This window comes from Oryzias latipes, chromosome 24, assembly GCF_053564925.1.
Source record: "Oryzias latipes strain Hd-rR chromosome 24, Olatipes_Hd-rR_3.1".
In the NCBI taxonomy this organism is placed as follows: Eukaryota; Metazoa; Chordata; class Actinopteri; order Beloniformes; family Adrianichthyidae; genus Oryzias; species Oryzias latipes.
Genome location: NC_136260.1, coordinates 24,034,524 through 24,054,916, shown reverse-complemented (window position 1 = coordinate 24,054,916; position 20,393 = coordinate 24,034,524). Strand labels below are relative to the sequence as shown.

At 50.3% G+C, this 20,393-nt stretch overlaps 1 protein-coding gene across 5 annotated transcripts; it reads right to left on the bottom strand.

Annotated features, from left to right (window-relative positions):
- Positions 1-3,617: 3,617 nt before the first annotated feature.
- dnajc5ga (DnaJ (Hsp40) homolog, subfamily C, member 5 gamma a) lies at positions 3,618-20,009 on the bottom strand. 5 transcript variants are annotated; one of them, XM_023952998.2, is made up of 7 exons: positions 19,807-20,009; positions 8,696-8,823; positions 8,009-8,222; positions 7,319-7,475; positions 5,464-5,618; positions 5,123-5,169; positions 3,618-5,017 (listed from the first exon to the last, which is right to left on the bottom strand). In XM_023952998.2, the coding sequence occupies exons 2-5, from the start codon at positions 8,812-8,814 to the stop codon at positions 5,467-5,469; spliced, it is 642 nt and encodes a 213-aa protein (XP_023808766.1). In that variant the 5' UTR covers positions 8,815-8,823; positions 19,807-20,009; the 3' UTR covers positions 3,618-5,017; positions 5,123-5,169; positions 5,464-5,466. The 5 variants fall into 5 exon arrangements, with proteins under 5 accessions (XP_023808766.1, XP_078798577.1, XP_078798578.1 ...); XM_078942451.1 differs by having other exon boundaries at positions 3,618-5,044; positions 19,807-20,006; XM_078942452.1 differs by having other exon boundaries at positions 8,696-8,932; positions 19,807-19,962.
- Between the last annotated feature and the right edge of the window lie 384 nt (positions 20,010-20,393).

Sequence of the window (20,393 nt, the reverse complement as noted above, 5' to 3'; positions counted from 1 at the left end):
AACCACCAGAACTCTGCAGGATGAGAACCAGAACCCTGTAGGAGGAGAACCAGAACCCTGTAGGAGGAGAACCACCAGAACCCTGCAGGAGGAGAACCACCAGAACCCTGCAGGAGGAGAACCACCAGAACTCTGCAGGAAGAGAACCACCAGAACTCTGCAGGATGAGAACCAGAACCCTGTAGGATGAGAACCAGAACCCTGTAGGAGGAGAACCAGAACCCTGTAGGAGGAGAACCAGAACCCTGTAGGAGGAGAACCACCAGAACTCTGCAGGATGAGAACCAGAACCCTGTAGGAAGAGAACCACCAGAACTCTGCAGGAGGAGAACCAGAACCCAGAGGAGAACCACCAGAACCCTGCCGGAGGAGAACCACCAGAACTCTGCAGGAGGAGAACCAGAACCCAGAGGAGAACCACCAGAACCCTGCAGGATGAGAACCAGAACCCAGAGGAGAACCACCAGAACCCTGCAGGAGGAGAACCACCAGAACTCTGCGGGATGAGAACCAGAACCCTGTAGGAGGAGAACCACCAGAACCCTGCAGGAAGAGAACCACCAGAACCCTGCAGGAGGAGAACCACCAAAACTCTGCAGGATGAGAACCAGAACCCTCTAGGAAGAGAACCACCAGAACCCTGCCGGAGGAAAACCACCAGAACTCTGCAGGATGAGAACCAGAACCCTGTAGGAGGAGAACCACCAGAACCCTGCAGGAAGAGGACCACCAGAATCCTATAGGAAGAGAACCACCAGAACCCTGTAGGAAGAGAACTACCAGAACTCTGCAGGATGAGAACCAGAACCCTGTAGGAGGAGAACCAGAACCCTGTAGGAGGAGAACCACCAGAACCCTATAGGAAGAGAACCACCAGAACCCTATAGGAAGAGAACCACCAGAACCCTGTAGGAAGAGAACCACCAGAACCCTATAGGAAGAGAACCACCAGAACTCTGTAGGAAGAGAACCAGAACCCTGTAGGAGGAGAACCAGAACCCTGTAGGAGGAGAACCACCAGAACTCTGCAGGATGAGAACCAGAACCCTGTAGGAGGAGAACCACCAGAACACTGCAGGAAGAGAACCACCAGAACCCTGCAGGAGGAGAACCACCAGAACCCTGTAGGAAGAGAACCACCAGAACCCTGCAGGAAGAGAACCACCAGAACCCTATAGGAAGAGAACCACCAGAACCCTGTAGGAAGAGAACCACCAGAACTCTGCAGGAGGAGAACCAGAACCCAGAGGAGAACCACCAGAACCCTGCCGGAGGAGAACCACCAGAACCCTGTAGGAGGAGAACCACCAGAACCCTGTAGGAGGAGAACCAGAACCCTGTAGGAGGAGAACCACCAGAACCCTGCAGGAGGAGAACCAGAACCCAGAGGAGAACCACCAGAACCCTGCCGGAGGAGAACCACCAGAACCCTGTAGGAGGAGAACCACCAGAACCCTGTAGGAGGAGAACCAGAACCCTGTAGGAGGAGAACCACCAGAACTCTGCAGGAGGAGAACCAGAACCCAGAGGAGAACCACCAGAACCCTGCCGGAGGAGAACCACCAGAACCCTGTAGGAGGAGAACCACCAGAACCCTGTAGGAGGAGAACCAGAACCCTGTAGGAGGAGAACCACCAGAACCCTGCAGGAGGAGAACCACCAGAACTCTGCAGGATGAGAACCAGAACCCTGTAGGAGGAGAACCACCAGAACCCTGCAGGAAGAGAACCACCAGAACCCTGCAGGAAGAGAACCACCAGAACCCTGCAGGAGGAGAACCACCAAAACTCTGCAGGATGAGAACCAGAACCCTCTAGGAGGAGAACCAGAACCCTGTAGGAGGAGAACCACCAGAACTCTGCAGGATGAGAACCAGAACCCTGTAGGAGGAGAACCACCAGAACCCTGCAGGAACCCTGTAGGAGGAGAACCCTGTAGGAGGAGAACCAGAACCCTGTAGGAGGAGAACCACCAGAACCCTATAGGAAGAGAACCACCAGAACCCTGTAGGAAGAGAACCAGAACCCTGTAGGAGGAGAACCACCAGAACCCTGTAGGATGAGAACCAGAACCCTGTAGGAGGAGAACCAGAACCCTGTAGGAGGAGAACCAGAACCCTGTAGGAGGAGAACCACCAGAACCCTATAGGAAGAGAACCACCAGAACCCTGTAGGAAGAGAACCACCAGAACCCTGTAGGAGGAGAACCACCAGAACCCTGTAGGAGGAGAACCAGAACCCTGTAGGAGGAGAACCACCAGAACCCTGCCGGAGGAGAACCACCAGAACTCTGCAGGATGAGAACCACCAGAACCCTATAGGAAGAGAACCACCAGAACCCTGTAGGAAGAGAACCAGAACCCTGTAGGAAGAGAACCAGAACCCTATAAGAAGAGAACCACCAGAACCCTATAGGAAGAGAACCAGAACCCTGTAGGAGGAGAACCAGAACCCTGTAGGAGGAGAACCAGAACCCTGTAGGAGGAGAACCACCAGAACCCTGTAGGAAGAGAACCAGAACCCTGTAGGAGGAGAACCACCAGAACCCTGTAGGATGAGAACCAGAACCCTGTAGGAGGAGAACCAGAACCCTGTAGGAGGAGAACCAGAACCCTGTAGGAGGAGAACCACCAGAACCCTATAGGAAGAGAACCACCAGAACCCTGTAGGAAGAGAACCACCAGAACCCTGTAGGAGGAGAACCACCAGAACCCTGTAGGAGGAGAACCAGAACCCTGTAGGAGGAGAACCACCAGAACCCTGCCGGAGGAGAACCACCAGAACTCTGCAGGATGAGAACCACCAGAACCCTATAGGAAGAGAACCACCAGAACCCTGTAGGAAGAGAACCAGAACCCTGTAGGAAGAGAACCAGAACCCTATAAGAAGAGAACCACCAGAACCCTGTAGGAAGAGAACCAGAACCCTGTAGGAGGAGAACCACCAGAACCCTATAGGAAGAGAACCACCAGAACCCTGTAGGAAGAGAACCAGAACCCTGTAGGAGGAGAACCAGAACCCTGTAGGAGGAGAACCAGAACCCTATAAGAAGAGAACCACCAGAACCCTATAGGAAGAGAACCACCAGAACCCTGTAGGAGGAGAACCACCAGAACCCTGTAGGAGGAGAACCAGAACCCTGTAGGAGGAGAACCACCAGAACCCTGCAGGATGAGAACCAGAACCCTGTAGGAGGAGAACCACCAGAACCCTGTAGGATGAGAACCAGAACCCTGTAGGAGGAGAACCACCAGAACCCTGTAGGATGAGAACCAGAACCCTGTAGGAGGAGAACCACCAGAACCCTGTAGGATGAGAACCAGAACCCTGTAGGAGGAGAACCACCAGAACCCTGTAGGAGCAGAACCAGAACTCTGTAGGAGGAGAACCACCAGAACCCTGTAGGAGCAGAACCAGAACTCTGTAGGAGGAGAACCACCAGAACCCTGTAGGAGGAGAACCACCAGAACCCTGTAGGAGGAGAACCAGAACCCTGTAGGAGGAGAACCAGAACCCTGTAGGAGGAGAACCACCAGAACCCTGTAGGATGAGAACCAGAACCCTGTAGGAGGAGAACCACCAGGTTCTGATGACAAAAAGAGACCAGAAACTGTCAAGTAGAAAATCACCTCTTTATTTGGTTCTCGTTTACACGTCGTCCACAGCAGGACCCCCCTCCCCCGATCAACTGACTGTGAAGGGGGGGGGGGGGGGGGGGGGGTCCTGAAACAGTCATGCGCCCCTCCATCTTTGATTGCAGTCCCAACCTGAGCGCCGTGCACATGCAGAGCTGAGTCAGCATTTAAACGAGCCCCCCCATCCCAGGTTAACTGACATAAATAAAAAAATAAACCGATTAGAACAAACGACATAAACGTGAAGCATTTGATCAACAATTCATAAAAATAAATACGGTCCGATCTACGGCCCCCCCCACACCCCATGTCGAGGAAACGCTCGGTTGGCGGCTCCGTGCGGCGCCGTATGGAGAACCGTGTTGTTCATCATCTGAGCAGCAAATATCAGGATCTGCGCAGACAGGATGGACCGTCTGCGCCCCCCCCCTTGTTAAAACTAAAGACGAACATTAAACTCTAGACTAATCGGCGGTTCTGATCCTGATCAGCCACCGTCCAGATGATCCACAACCCGGTCTTCTTCCAGCACCCAGCCTAAACGGACCAGAACGTCTGCGGTTCTTCCTCTTGGTTCTGTTGGGAGGCTGGTTCTGCTAGCTAAAGTTGATCCTTCTAGCGGCGTTCTAACCATCGCCTTCTCTGCAGCGCAATCTTCAAATGTTCTGGCGGCCAGAAGCGGCAGACGTTTGGGCGCCAGTGGAACTCTGACCCAGACGGACCACCAGAACCCAGCTCATGCTGCTGGCAGTAGGCGGTTCCCCTGAAGCTGCTGCGGCCTTTGGGCAGGGCATGGGGGCTGCAGCCTCAGTAATAATCTGGCATAGATTACCGCTTAATCCCTCAGATTATAACAGGTACTGAGTTCATTTTCAACCCCAGAAAGACAAATGGCGGTTTGGTGTGGAAGTGCTCGGGGTTGGGGGGGGGCATGCGATTGCAAACAGTTGGATCAGAACCCAGAAGCTTCCCGCCCTTTTCAGAGAAGCAGAACCTTTGGCGTCGGGCGGGGAACCTCAGACCCATGAAAGCTGCAGATCCTCTGATGGGGGGGGGGGGGGGGCAGATCCAGTCTTTGTTTGGATGATGTCATCCTTGGTGGCTTTGCCCCCTCCTACCTGCTGGAAGACCCGTCGGACCGGTATGACAGAGCAGATTAGGCCACGCCCACAGCACAGCTGGTCAGGCTTCGTCCAGCCCCCGGGGAAAGGCTGGAAGGGGGGCGGGGGTGTTGGGGCTGAAGCTGTGTGGTCGTGGGGGGGCGTCCTTTGGAAAGGGGAGGAGTCATTTGGCGCACCTTTGCAGGTGTTCTTTAGGTGGGAGGGGGGATGTGAGCTGGTGATTTTGGGCTGGTTTTTCTCTGAGGGTGGGGGGGTTGGTGGGCTAACAGAGGAGAGAAAACACAACGTTCTACTTAGATTTGACAGAATATGAAGAGCAGAGGATTGTGGGTCTGGGGTTCAGGTGGACCGGAACCTCAGATCTTACCTGCCTGCAGATGTCTGTTGAGGCGGATCGGTGGCGTCATTTTCCTCCTGGGGGAGACGAGGGAGATGGTTAATCCCAGACAGGAGGGTTCAGACGGAGGGAAAGCGTTTGGATGTTAGTGAAGCCAACATGCAAAATCATATCATTTGAGCGGACGGTCATGAAGCGGCGCCTGCAGCGATGCCGTCTGGCCACAGGCGTGCTGGCGGCAGCACGAGCGGTCATGTGACTGACGGGTTAGAGACACAGGAAGTCATGGATGCACGAGCAGAAGCCACAGAGCCCGACAGGAGACCAACGAACAGGACGGATGGAGGACGGACAGACACGGAGGCTCTTACGACTCAGTCTAACTCCGCCGTGGTCCCCCCCGGACTCCTCCCCCCCTGCTGCGGGGGCTCAGGTGCAGGCATGGGCAGGGGGATGGGCCTACCCTGGTCCTCTGGGGTCTCAGGACCCAGATTGGATGCAGGCTGGATTATGATTACAGGAGTACCTGTTGGATTGCAACACGAGCAGAGGGGTCCGGAGGTGTGAGTGGGGGCCACAGGTGCATCAGGCAGAAAAGGATTCCTCCAGCTGATATGTGGGGGGGGGGTTACCATTTAAGGCTAAAAACAAACATGTGTTGGAGAATTTCTAAAACACTACAAAATAATGCAGCATAAACCATTTTTTGAAGAGGAAGAAAAAAAAACCTCACCGCCACTTTTTGACCCCCCCCGCCCCCACTCCCTTTTGACCCGCTGACAGCCATCAGCAAAAGTAAACCTTTAGGTTTCCTTGGCAACAGAGGTTTTTGGTGAACCACGCCCACATTCCTAATATCTGTCATCGATGTCTGTCATGTTGTTTCATTAGCTTGAGTCAGGAATTCACGAAATACATTTTCACAATTTTTCAGTAAAAATTCTGCGAGCAACAGAGAAACGCCAATTTTGCAAGCTCGCCACGCCAACGCCGTTCAAAGTCTGAAAGCAAAATTTTAGGGTTTGGAACGCTGAGCTGTCATGTTTTTTCTGTAGGCTCTCATACGTTCTGCCACGTTTGTTCAGTCTGAAGGGGGGGCTGGTGCTCTGGATTGGGGTTGTCAGGCAGTTCCAGCCTGGAATCACCTGATCAGCGTTTATAAAATGTCTCCTGTGTCACGGTAACATCTAAAGGCCCGTCCACACCGGGACGAATATTCGCCAGCCGTTATTCATCCAGCGTTTTTCGCCACCTTTTTTGTGTTCACACCCAGGCGATTTTCGCTGACGATGAGCCGAGTGAACATACAATTTCAGAAATAAAAAACAGAAATACTCCTGTACACAAGGTGGCGCTGCGCAACTTTACGCTTCTTAAAGTCGCTTTTCACTCAGAAGAAGAGAGCAAGTATTTACACGCTTGTCAGAATCATACAAAGAAAACATGAATATTTCAAGCACCAGTAGCTCCAGTTCCAGCGATGAAGAAATTATTGTTCTGTTGATGATGAAAGACGCCGGAAAAGACGCCGATTTTGGGGACATCCCATGGTTACGAGAAGAGAAGAACATGGGGAGTTTTATTGACTGGTACAAGAGCTGAAATGTATCATCAGCGTTTTCGGGGATATTTTAGAATGTCCGTCATTATTTCTTCGTGGCTGTGTAGACGCTACGTGGCGTCTATCTTCTTCGCTGGTATGTGTGCTCAGAAAGACAGTTTTGTGTTTGAGCGCCCCCAAGTTGTGTTTTCCTGTAACTTCAGAAGCTCCAGACACGTGTGCAAAAGCGCCGTTCTCATTGGTCGAATAGTTTTTGACGCGGCGCGTCAAACCAAAAAAACAAACCCGAGGCGTTTTTTAAAAAGTGACGCTTTGGCGCGTGGCATTTTTTCGCGTCCGTGTGCACGCTCACATTGATGCCCTTTGTTTAGTCACGAGGCGTTAAACGTCGGCGAATATCGCGCGGGAAATTCGTCCCGGTGTGAACGGGCCTTAAAACCATCGTCAGGTCCTCCAGTCTGATCAAAGGAGAAACTGTGCTGCAGTTCTGAAGAACAGAACCTTGAGCTAGAACCACAGACGGATGTTCTGGAGTGAAGCTGTGAAGGAACATGTCTGTCAATGAAAACCCTCTAGAGCAGGAACAGCACTCATCATTTGAAGGAATGACCAACATCTCTCAAACATCTGCTACAGGTGCGGACCAGGCGTCTGGCGGTCCTCACCTCCGTCCTGCTCTGCCTTGATCTGGGCCTCCAGGTCTTCGGGATCCACGTACTGGTAGTTCTCCTCGTCGTCGGCGGGTTTGCACTTCCCGCAGCAGAAACAGCAGCAGCAGCAGCAGCAGCAGCAGCTGAAGACGGTGCAGCACAGAACCAGGCTCTGTTGGGAGAAACGCGCGTTAGCCACTGACAAAAAAGGCGGAGGGTTCAATTCCTGAAGCTTCGTAGTCAGAACAGCCAAAGTAAGACGGCCAGTGAGCGAGAACAAAACGCTGGTTTGACTCTCATCATGATCGTTCTGAGGAACCTGCTGCAGGTGCTGTTGGTTCAAATCCGCCATCTGCCTAAACGGCAGGACCTCAGCAGGTTCATCAACAGGACTTCTGTCCCGTCTGCCTGTAGGAATCTGTTTTTGGAAAAGGATCCCCCTGAAGAACAGAATGGGTCTCTCTTGTGTGTTGACTCATTTTCTTCAAAGGTATTTGGATTATTTTTCCATTTTCCACCTTCATGGACTCTGAATCCTGTAAATGTCTTCTCCAAACATTTCCTGATTGCTCCCAATTCATGTCAAGGTCATGGTTTATGAGTTAGAGTCTCGTAAAATGAATCAGACAGCCATGAGGTTCTTTTTCCCCCCAGCAGGCAGCAGTGTTCCTGCTCACACAGCTTCAGATCTGATGAAGAACAAACCTTAAACCACCATTTGGACATGAGGAAGTAGTATTTGACACTCTCTTCTCCGAACTGCTCGGACACGTAGAGCCCCATGGAGCCGTACTCGTCGTAGACTCTTCTCTTGTTCTCGTCGTTTAAAATGGAGTTGGCGTTGTTGATCTCCTTGAACTTCTCCGCTGCTTCTGGGTTGTCCGGGTTTTTGTCTGGGTGGTACCTCAGCGCCAGTTTTCTGCCAAGGAAGAGACCCGAAAAACCAGTTTATGATCACTTCATGACTTTAATGGCCCAGAATCAGAATAAACCAACTTCATCCACAAGTTCTAGATCATCAGTGTCGGGTGAGAGAAACCCAAGGGTTCCAGATCGGTTCTAATGGAGCTGATCTTTCAGAGGGTTCTGCCAGAACATCTCTTTACTCTCACTTCTGGACAACTTTACAACCACAGTGCAGATAACAGATAAAAGAGCCAGGAGGAAAGTCAGCAAGTAAGAGATGAGGGGGTAAAATGACTGATGACAGACAGGTGTTCAGAAAGAGGAGGGGCTTAAGGAGTGGTTAGTGAATCACTCAAAGGTGCATGCATGAACAAGCCAGGGAAGGTTTTGGAGCCACCACAAAAGAAGGAGGGTGCAGCTTTGAAACACGTGACAAGAGAACTCAAAGCCTCCGTGGCGTCCATCCTTTGGCGTTCAGCAGGTTACCTGTAGGCCTTCTTGATGTCCTCTGCTGAAGCTCCCTTCTCCAGCCCCAGAACCTTGTAGATGCTCTCCCCAGAGGTGGACATCTTCCTTTGGGGGCGAGCGGAGTTCTGTTCAGCCATGTCTCACCTCTGAAGACAAAACACAAACACCGTTGGGACAGTTTGGGTCGGGGCTCTGCAACCTTCAGCCATTTGGGTCGATCTCCAACCGTCTACAACCAGGAAGCCTGACTCCACCCTTTGGAGAATAAAACACTACTTTTGATTTATCTCACTGTTACTGAATAGAAATGAAACTGAGACAAAGACTGTTTTTGAAATAAGAACTAGTTTATAACTTTTAACAGTGGTTCACATGACTTCCTTTCAAAATAAAATACTTCCTGTACTTCAGAAAATCAGCAGAAGTAGGTAGTGTGATGTCAGCAGTCATAAAAAACTGTTTATTTTACCATTTGAGTTGCATCTCAGCCAGATAGGCATTAATCTAACATATTAAATTCAAACCAGAGCTGATGAAGTGACCCCTACCACATTTAAAATCCTTGAATTAGTCCAGAGATTCTATTCCAGAGTGTCACTGTGGCGCTCACAGGCCTGTCAACATGTTGTAGCAGGACTTGGGTAAACAATGGAGGAGTGTTGGAGGTTAAGGAACCTGAGTGGTACATACCGTCCTTCAGCTGCTTGTGAAGGAGTCGAATAAAGTTTTAGGTTTATTTTCACCTACTTTATACTTTACAGTTACTTTTTAAAACAAATGATTTTTTCTTTGACCAAAGAGCCACAACGGAGAGGCAGAAGAGCCACATGTGGCTCTGGAGCCTGGGGTTGCAGATGTCACAAATCAACTGCTGTGTCTTATGCAGAACCTGAACGTTTGGATCCAAACAGACACCACAGAGGTTCTCTTCAACATAAACTTCAGTAGCTGCAGATTTAAGCGGCTTCTCTGGCGATTAAGCTTCAAATTGCCGTAACTGCAGCACCTGGCAACCAAACGATGGATAAAGTTAAGGAACCCATGTGTGTGAAAGCTCCTAACTAGCTTGAAGTTTGAGGCTGATCGGTGTCCTGATGTTCCATCCTCAGACAGACTGTAACGGTGCAGAAGTTCCGCTGAAATCAGCAAAGTCTCACTAAACTCAGGTCTACAGACAGGAAGTGAGTCAGTGGCGAACGGGTCAAAGGGAACAGAAAAACCTCCATGAAGGACCTTCAACCTCCTCATTGTTTGAAGAAGACAAAGACTCACAACCATGACTCAGCCCGACCCATAATCCATCTGGGTCACAGGCCAGAGGAGATTACATTCTGCTGATTTTTCAGATTCCTCCTCATCCGAGTTCTGGTCAGAGGACAAACACAGGTGTGAACACCCTGAGCTCCCAGCATGGAGGTCGGGTTAAACATTACCATCCAGCTGCTGCTGCAACAACAGCCACAAAACCCAACAGAGCAACAACAACGAGGGGAGAAGCTTTTCTACGTTTGTATCCAGACAGGATCGTCTAGAAATTCTGCAGAGAAACTTAGAATTTTCTGCCTGCAGCATTTCTGATCACAAAGTCACAAACGGAGAGACAAACTTGTGTTCTGCGTTGAAAACGGGTCGATGATCTGCTACATCCGATGGATGGTACTGCAGGCTTTAGCAGAACTCAGGACCAAGCCTGGAGAAAACAACGGGGTTAGAATGACCCGTTTCCTGCTGATATCAGACTGCTGTTCATTTACTGGTTGGTGCCCACGGTAAACATGGCCACGAGGCCATTGGGGGGTCGATATGGGATTACATAAACCAGGATCCGGTTAGCTCAGAACCGTCAGTGTACAGGAATCTTCTGAAGCCGATGCAGAGAGCATTCAATATTTTCACTGACCGTTGGGATCACTGTCATGTTCACCTCCGGTGGTCAGAGGATTTCAACACAAGCTTTGAACGGCTGCAGCCCACAAACCCCAAACATCAGGTTTCTTCATTTGGACCTGTGCGGTTCTGAAGGTTGAGATCCGGTTAGTGTTGGACAGCAGACAGAGACACAGACGCTTGTTATCTTCAGCCAAACAGCTCTCTAAAATTAGACTTGGGCCCGGCGGGTGCTGTGGATCAGGAAGCAGCGTCCGGCCCGTGCTTTTTTTAATTTTTTTACCTTCTGTGCTTTGAGGTAATCTCTGCATTAATGAGGACCCCCCCCCCCCCCCCCGTATGAGTCTGTCTTTGCTCTATTTCAAACTGCTTTGCCTTCGTCGTTTCTCCTCTCATTAGTTAAGCGCTTCCTGATGTGAAAAGCGGCGAGTGTTTCCATGCGAGAGCGGCTTCAGCAGATGGTGCTCTGAGCGATAGCAGCCGCAGAAAGGCTGTTTGTAAAGACTAAAGATGCAGGCACGAGCTGAAGGCATGGCGCCATGGCGCCCTGTCTTTATGTTGAACAACCTTTGAGTCGGTCAGGACAAACATCTCCAGGTTGGAAGGCGTCCAGACGTTTCATCTTCTTCCAGAGATGAACCAACAGCAGTTAGGTCATGGAAGAACACTCCAGAATGTTCTGCTGGCATCCATTCTTGCTGCTTTTATCCGTGTTTTTTGCCTTGTTGGAGGTTCTGGCGACAGAAACCAGCAGCACGGTTAGCTCCTGAATGACTGACAGTCTGCAGATTTATGTGAACCTGCAGAGCAGCCCAGACCATGACCGAGCCCCCTCCATGCGTCACATCAGGTACAGTCTTGCTGGGCCACATTAGTGTCAGTGAACAAAGAGCTGACATTGGAAAGAATGTGCGATTTGTCTAAAAACGTTTGTGAAATTGAACATGCTGCTGTGTGAACTTCACTCTCATCTCCAGAGGCGACTTCTGTGGTCCATGATCAGTGTGGGACTCACCATCTCAGCAAACGCCACAGAGAACGCCACCTTTAAACGGACACCAGTGCTGCTGGTCGGGGGACCCCCCTGAGGTTATCCTCTCTTTATGGGACCGTCGTTTCATTTGAGGATTTTTTTAGCATAGCTTTGTGAAAACCAGCAGCTAAAGGCCTCAGAGACTATCAGCTGCTGCTTCTTTCAGAATGGCGTCAGTCTGAATTAAACGAGTTAAAGAGTTTCTGGAAACTGATGGGGGAAATCAAAAATACAAAAAAAACACGGGGAGATTTTAAACAAATCAAATCACTGAATACAAATGAAATCAGTGATAAAAACGGCCTTTAAACAATTCTCTGCTCCATTAATCAAAAAAACAGAAAAAGAATGTTTTTCTGTTACACTAGAAGAAATCTACTGTTCTCTATAATCGTTAATTACATCCATTCTAGTGTGATTACATAAATGAAGAAGGAAAGCAATAAATGGGAGTTATGTGTCCAGAATAGCGGCTGTTGTAAGCATGCCACGCTGCAGGTCCAGATGGCATGAACACCTTTGGAAACACGTCTGCTGGCACGCCATCCAAATACTGCAGCTCTGCTCCTTCACCAGCCGCTCGGACCGCATGAATGCAGCTCACAGCAGAGCGAGCGGCGTCTGAGGGATCACAACCAGCCTGCAGCCAAACGCTGAGGGCAACGTTTGCATCAGGATTCATGGTTCTAGCTCATGGTTGATTTACGGACGTCTTCATGCTAGCATTAGCATCCAGCAGAGCAAATATCCTGATGCCGTGCAGATCATTGCTGGGGGGTTTTAACCATGCAGACGTGAAGTGTGCCACAAAGGAAACGACTCCCTGGATGAGGTCTATTCCAACATCAAAACGAGCTACAGGGCCAGCTCACACTCAGGAAAACAGCTCCCACCCTCACAAAGACTGTTTCACCATGACGCCTCCCAGCGGCTGCAGGACTGCTTTAGAGGACAGACTGGGAGGTGTTTGAACACCAGGACCTGGAGGTGTTCACGCACAGCGTGCTGGGCTACATTAAGAGCTGCATAGACACAGTCACGGTGGACAAACAGATCCAGATCTACCCCAACCAGAAGCCCCCAGAGGACTCGGGACAGGAGGGCGAACAGCTTCTGAGGAGGAGAAACGCCGCCCACAAGTCTGTAAAAAGACCTCCACAGCGCAGCCCGAACCAACCTGAAGAGAGGCATCAGAAACCAAAGCAGGAGGAAGATTGGAAACCACCTGGACAGCGGTGACAGCCGACAGGTGTGGCAGGAAGCACGCTTGAACCTCGTCTTTGCCCACTTTGATGTCACTACGCCACAGACACCCCACTTCCACCACACGGCCCACTGCACCACCATCCTGGTCCTGGATGAGCATGAGGTGAGACGGACCCGGTGGTGTCCCGGGACGAGTGCTAAGGGACTGTGCGGATCACAGCTCCTGCTGCATCAACAGAGCAGAGAGCATCATCAGCGACGCCTCCCCTCCGTTTGACCAGTTGCCTTCAGGCAGACGCTTAGACCGCCATAGACGTGTTAAAGACGGCGGAAACATTAAACCTGGAGCCCTTCTTATGAATTATGATAGTGTGGGAGCTTCCTTCATACTCATTACTTCTATTATTATTATTTCTCTGGTTTTAACACATGTTGAAGAACCTTTTCTGTAGTTTCATGTTTTAGTTATTATTTTAGTAGTAAGTTGTTTTTTAAGGCATGAACTGACCAGGAGGCACTTTTAATTTCATCGTACGTGTGACAAATACAAATAAAGATCTGTCAATCTAACATCATCAGCAGTAGAAATACAGGAGGAAAAGACAAAGACTATAAAGCTTTAAATAAATCCTAGTAAGCCTTTCACTGATGCACACAGGAAGAAAAACAATGTAGTGACTTTTTACTCCAAATGAGATCATCTAAATGCAGAAGCAAACAGTTGATCCACTTCCTCCCCCCTTTTCAAAGAGTCAACAGGGATTAGGAGGCAGACAGAGAAAAGCTTGGTTTCAATTCTCAGATACATTTTTAGAAGTGCTTGAAGCTAAAAATAGTGAGGAGCCATTTTCACAGCAGCTCAAAGCTTTTTAAAGATCAAGACTGAGGAGGATGAGGCGAGGAAGATGAAGATGCAGCAACACTGATGCTCCCAAACTCAACCTCTGGATCGTTGCCTATAGACCGCCTGACAGGCCTGACTCTACGGGCTCCAAACCAAACATCAGGACACAGAGAAACCCGGTTCTCCAGATAAAACGGGTTTTGATCAGACTCTGCTTGATGCCAAAAAACTGGAAAAATGAAGCAGGCCTTCAGGTGTCCGTCGCTTTTCTTTAATCAACAAAAATGTTTTTCTTCAACCTCAGACTCACATCTAAGTGGGATCCAGTGGGATTTGCCAGATGAAATTCAGAATGGAGGTTTAAATCTAATGCTGTTCGTTTTCATGACTCTACAATGAAGCGCCAACAGAAAACCTCTATTGACAAACAGCTGTAAAACCAAATCAGATGCGAACCAAATGATGAAAACCCCTCAGGGATGAGAGGTGTGTTCATGTGCTGCTGCTGACAGTTATGTAACAGACACTCGAGTGGGTCAGTAAACTACTGGGCCTTTCTGGTTCATAGCTTTACCATCATACAAATGATGAGTACCACGACGCACAAGCTGCTTAACAGAATGATCTGAAAACACACCAGAGCAGACTAATCAATCATATGAGCTCATCAATGAGAAATGAAACCCAGCAGCCGGTCCGTGCGTCTGTCAGAACACAATCTAATGGTAGAGTTTCTGCTTCGGGGACAAAGGCTTGAGGTTAAATCAAGGCATCAAGGAAGTTCCCCCAAAGAAGCTTCAGTCTGAAGGTTGATCGTCTGTCGCTGCAGTACTGAAAAGCAACAGACAAGGTGATATTTTTAAACCCCTCCTGGATCAAAAAGCAGCATTTGGTTGGACCCCGCATGACTTCAGTAAACACGCGGCCCTCTTGTGAAATCCTCTGCTGTGGACGCTTTTAAAACGACTGCATGCTTCCTTTTTGGACCGGCTGTAAACACCAGGTTTTTTTCTGGAGTCAGTGCTTATTTAAAAAAAATACAGTTTCATTTTAAACATTTATATTAAATCTGCCACCTTAACCAGGAAAAACAGGTGTTCTGTGAGCTGAGAGCATTTCAGAACCTCTGACCAGACTTCCTGACCTTTTCTCCAAACAAACCGGACTTCCTGCTTCTGATATTTTCACTACAGACTCTTCAAATGTCACCTGCAGCTCCCCACTTCAGACAAAAACTAACTAATAAAACTAAAACCATCACAAAAATGAAAGCAGTCTTTAAGCGTAACCTAGCAACCAGCGGTCCTTCCTGTGCTGTGCATGTGTTCTGTTAACACACCAATTGTTAATCAGGCCATCCCGCTGAATCATGAGGACCAGATGCTGCTGGAGTCGAGCAAAGCCTGGCCGAGTCCCTCACATCCCCGTCCCATCATCACATCACAGTCACATCCCCGTCGCATCCCCGTCTCATCACCGTCTCATCCCCGTCACATCATCACATCGCATCCCCGTCGCATCCCCGTCGCATCCCCGTCTCATCCCCGTCGCATCCCCGTCACATCATCACATCGCATCCCCGTCGCATCCCCGTCACATCCGCGTCGCATCCCCGTCTCATCCGCGTCGCATCCCCGTCGCATCCCCGTCTCATCCCCGTCGTATCCCCGTCTCATCCCCGTCGCATCCCCGTCTCATCACCGTCTCATCCCCGTCACATCATCACATCGCATCCCCGTCACATCCCCGTCTCATCCCCGTCGCATCCCCGTCACATCATCACATCGCATCCCCGTCGCATCCCCGTCACATCCGCGTCGCATCCCCGTCTCATCCGCGTCGCATCCCCGTCGCATCCCCGTCGCATCCCCGTCGCATCCCCGTCTCATCCCCGTCGCATCCCCGTCACATCATCACATCGCATCCCCGTCGCATCCCCGTCACATCCGCGTCGCATCCCCGTCTCATCCGCGTCGCATCCCCGTCACATCCCCGTCTCATCCCCGTCGCATCCCCGTCTCATCACCGTCTCATCCCCGTCACATCATCACATCGCATCCCCGTCACATCCCCGTCTCATTCCCGTCTCATCCCCGTCGCATCCCCGTCGCATCCCCGTCTCATCCCCGTCGCATCCCCGTCTCATCCCCGTCACATCACAGTGACATCCCCGTCACATCACAGTGACATCCCCGTCACATCCCCGTCACATCACAGTCACATCACCATCACATCGCATCCCCGTCTCATCCCCGTCGCATCCCCGTCACATCACCATCACATCGCATCCCCGTCTCATCCCCGTCGCATCCCCGTCTCATCCCCGTCGCATCCCCGTCTCATCCCCGTCGCATCCCCGTCACATCCCCGTCGCATCCCCGTCTCATCCCCGTCACATCACAGTGACATCACCATCACATCGCATCCCCGTCTCATCCCCGTCTCATCACCGTCTCATCCCCGTCACATCATCACATCGCATCCCCGTCGCATCCCCGTCTCATTCCCGTCTCATCCCCGTCGCATCCCCGTCACATCCCCGTTGCATCCCCGTCGCATCCCCGTCTCATCCCCGTCGCATCCCCGTCTCATCCCCGTCGCATCCCCGTCTCATCCCCGTCACATCCCCGTGACATCCCCGTCACATCCCCGTGACATCCCCGTCACATCACAGTGACATCCCCGTCACATCCCCGTCACATCACAGTCACATCCCCGTCACATCACAGTCACATCACCATCACATCGCATCCCCGTCGCATCACCGTCGCATCCCCCTCTCATCCCCGTCTCATCCCCGTCGCATCCACGTCACATCACAGTCACATCACCATCACATCGCATCCCCGTCTCATCCCCGTCGCATCCCCGTCTCATCCCCGTCGCATCCCCGTCTCATCCCCGTCACATCACAGTCACATCACCATCACATCGCATCCCCGTCGCATCCCCGTCACATCCCCGTCGCATCCCCGTCGCATCCCCGTCGCATCCCCGTCTCATCCCCGTCGCATCCCCGTCGCATCCCCGTCGCATCCCCGTCACATCCCCGTCGCATCCCCGTCACATCCCCGTCGCATCCCCGTCTCATCCCCGTCACATCACAGTGACATCACCATCACATCGCATCCCCGTCTCATCCCCGTCGCATCCCCGTCTCATCCCCGTCGCATCCCCGTCTCATCCCCGTCACATCCCCGTCGCATCCCCGTCACATCACAGTCACATCACCATGACATCGCATCCCCGTCTCATCCCCGTCTCATCCCCGTCGCATCCCCGTCTCATCCCCGTCACATCACAGTGACATTCCCGTCACATCACAGTCACATCACCATCACATCGCATCCCCGTCGCATCACCGTCACATCCCCGTCTCATCCCCGTCACATCACAGTGACATCCCCGTCACATCACAGTCACATCACCATCACATCGCATCCCCGTCTCATCCCCGTCGCATCCCCGTCTCATCCCCGTCGCATCCCCGTCTCATCACAGTGACATCCCCGTCACATCACAGTCACATCACCATCACATCGCATCCCCGTCGCATCCCTGTCGCATCCCCGTCTCATCCCCGTCGCATCCCCGTCTCATCCCCGTCTCATCCCCGTCACATCACAGTGACATCACCATCACATCGCATCCCCGTCACATCACAGTGACATCCCCGTCACATCATCACATCCCCGTCACATCATCACATCCCCGTCTCATCCCCGTCACATCCCCGTCTCATCCCCGTCTCATCCCCGTCGCATCCCCGTCACATCCCCGTCTCATCCCCGTCTCATCCCCGTCACATCCCCGTCACATCCCCGTCGCATCCCCGTCTCATCCCCGTCTCATCCCCGTCACATCACAGTGACATCACCATCACATCGCATCCCCGTCACATCATCACATCCCCGTCTCATCCCCGTCACATCATTCCTGACTCTTCTTTGACTCTGGACATCAGGCAGTTGTAGGAAAGTCCTGAGCTTCTGCTCAAACGTGCTTAGATGGAAATAAAACGGAAAATAAGCGAGAAACTGCATCAGTGCTTCATTACAGTTTGGTTTTCCGACCAAATATTATAATTTTATATTTATTATTTATTGTTGAGGTTTTTAAGAAGAGGCTCAAGACCCACCTTTTTAATTTGGCTGTTAGTTGATCTTATCTGCTTATTTAATCTAGTAGTTTTAGTATTTTGTAAAGTCATCTATCTATATATTATTTTATGTATTTAATTTCATTTGATGCATTTAATCTTTTTATATCTATCTTGTGTATTTCCTTTTAGCATCCCATCATGATTTTAGCCCCAATGTTTCTGTTGGAGATCTTTTCTACCAGGACTTGCCGGATGGTCGGTGGTTGTTGCCCCCTCTGGGGCAGCTGGAGTTGAAGTCTGCAGCCTCACGGCTGTGAAGTGGACCCCTCTGCTGTCCCGGTGTGGGGGGGCACTGTGGCGATGTTCCTACGGCTGAGCTGCTCCCGGTATGAAGAGATTCCCAAACACTGTTTCAGAGCCGAGCCTGAAGTTTCTTCAAGTCGTTACTTTGATCAGTATTCCTTGTGTGTGGGGTCAAAGGTCGTATGTTTTGATGGAGGGGAATGGGAAGGGTGGGTTGGTGTTTATTGTAATAATGTGCGTTTTTTCATTCTAAATGTTAATGTTTCTTATAATTAAAGTTTGATTTAATTGTTGAAATTTAAAAAAGGCTAAACTTCTAAAAAAAAAATCAGGAAAGCTTCTAAACAAAATAATTCCAGTTTCCTGTAAGACTCACTCCAATGAAAATTGTGTTTTTAACAGGTTCTGGTAGCATTTCTACTAAAATAAGATTAAAACAGCATTTCTGAGTATTTCTTTATTCACAACATTGTGAAACAGGAGCAGCTGAGAAAATGCGTTTGAAAAGGCCTGCAAGTGTGACGTATGAGTCACTACGTCAAGCCAAAGCCTCCAAGCTCCGCCCCTTTCTGATCATCCACCTGTAGACCAACAGATCCATGAACGTCTGTTTTCCTGCTCTGAGCTGGAATCTGGATCAGAACTTAACGCTGGATAGATCTGACAATGATCTCTGATCTGAAAATGATCAGTGGGACTTTCAGGACTGGATCACTCACACGTCCATATGAACCACCCCCCATCCTCCATCCTGCAGTTTGCTCTGCCGGTCAACCCAAAAACCTAATCATAAGGGGTGCCGTCTCCCACATTTGGCTATTTTCATAACTGAACGTCATTTAGTCCATAGCAGGGTTTTTATCTCCATGTGGTCCAACTGAAGATGTGTTCAGGGTGTGAGGGATTCCACGCCGTCATCCATCAGAAGTTATACAGCTGTTATTACTTCCTGGTCATCTTTAAATAACTGACTGATTGACATGTTTCACCATATTGACCCAAATGTAAAGCATTCATGGAAAGGTTGAAATTGCAGATGAAATCCGTGAGTCGACTGTGGACCAGCGTCACCTGAGGACCCACCTGCAGCAAATCCTGAAGAAAACTGAAGGACCTGAAAACAAATCCGGTTTCCACCATGAAGCCGGATGTTCTGACCCAATCAAGCACAGACCCACAGACCTGGACCACTACCGGCTTGAATGGAGCTCCATCAGATCCAAGGAGGGACTACGGTGAGATTATGCTCCGTTTGTCCTTGTGGGGCTGTAATCCGGTGCTAATCCGCCCCTCGGCAAGGAGAGCAACTTTCTATTTACACCTCCCCATTCATAAATGGACCGGAACCGGACAACAACTCTGTCATTTCCCATCTTTTTACAAAGTATCTCCGGTTTATAGAGATTACCCGAAGTAACGCGCACGCGGAGAGCACCGTCAATCTGATAACTAACGACTTTAAGACGATCAACGGGCTGGGAGGGACGCGTTAACACCGCCGTTACCGTTGAGCAACAGCTGGAAACGGCCGCGGATTTAACATTCAGCGATTGGTACCGATGGATTCTGGAGATCCGGACTGCAACGAGGGCCGGAGAGTGGCGGGGTGCGACACATTCCACGACACCAGCTCCTTCCTTCGTCACATCAAACAAACCCTCCGTCGTGTTTCCACACTTTCCTCAGCCGTCATAAATTAGCATCCGGTTTAGCTAACCTCATGTACGCAGTTCTGAAGAACCGGGTCGCCTTACCTGAACTGAACGCTGTGAGTGTTGTTGTAAGGTCAGGTGGATCATAGAGGCATTTAGTTCGACCGGTTCGCTCTCCAGTAATGGCACGGAAACCCGGTTTTGCCGTTAGCCGGTAGCGGGCGGCGGTGACAGCGCTCTGCGTTCCCTCCTCGGTGTGAGGCTCCTCCTTCCAGGAAACACAGCAGCAGAAATGCTGCATTCACGGTCTCCAGAAAAGTAAGAAAAAATAAATGCAACGGTAAGAAACCCAAACAAACATTGACATGAAATACCAATAGGGTAACAATCACAACCATAAATTAACACAATGGTCAAACGAATATGTCAATTTATTTTTTCTGTACCGAAAATAAGCTACTGTGCTTGAAATTGAGTACACATCGAAACAAAATGGCTTCACAAAACGTAACACAACGCAAATTTCTATCTTGCTAAATTTAACATTCCGTTATTGATTAGTAATGGTGCTCAATATCCTCATCATCCTCTCCCTCCCTCTCACTCATGGTGCAAAAAGAATTAAACATAGTAGGACAAAATAACTCGACAAAACACAGTAAAACAGCTAAACACATTTGGTCAAAAAC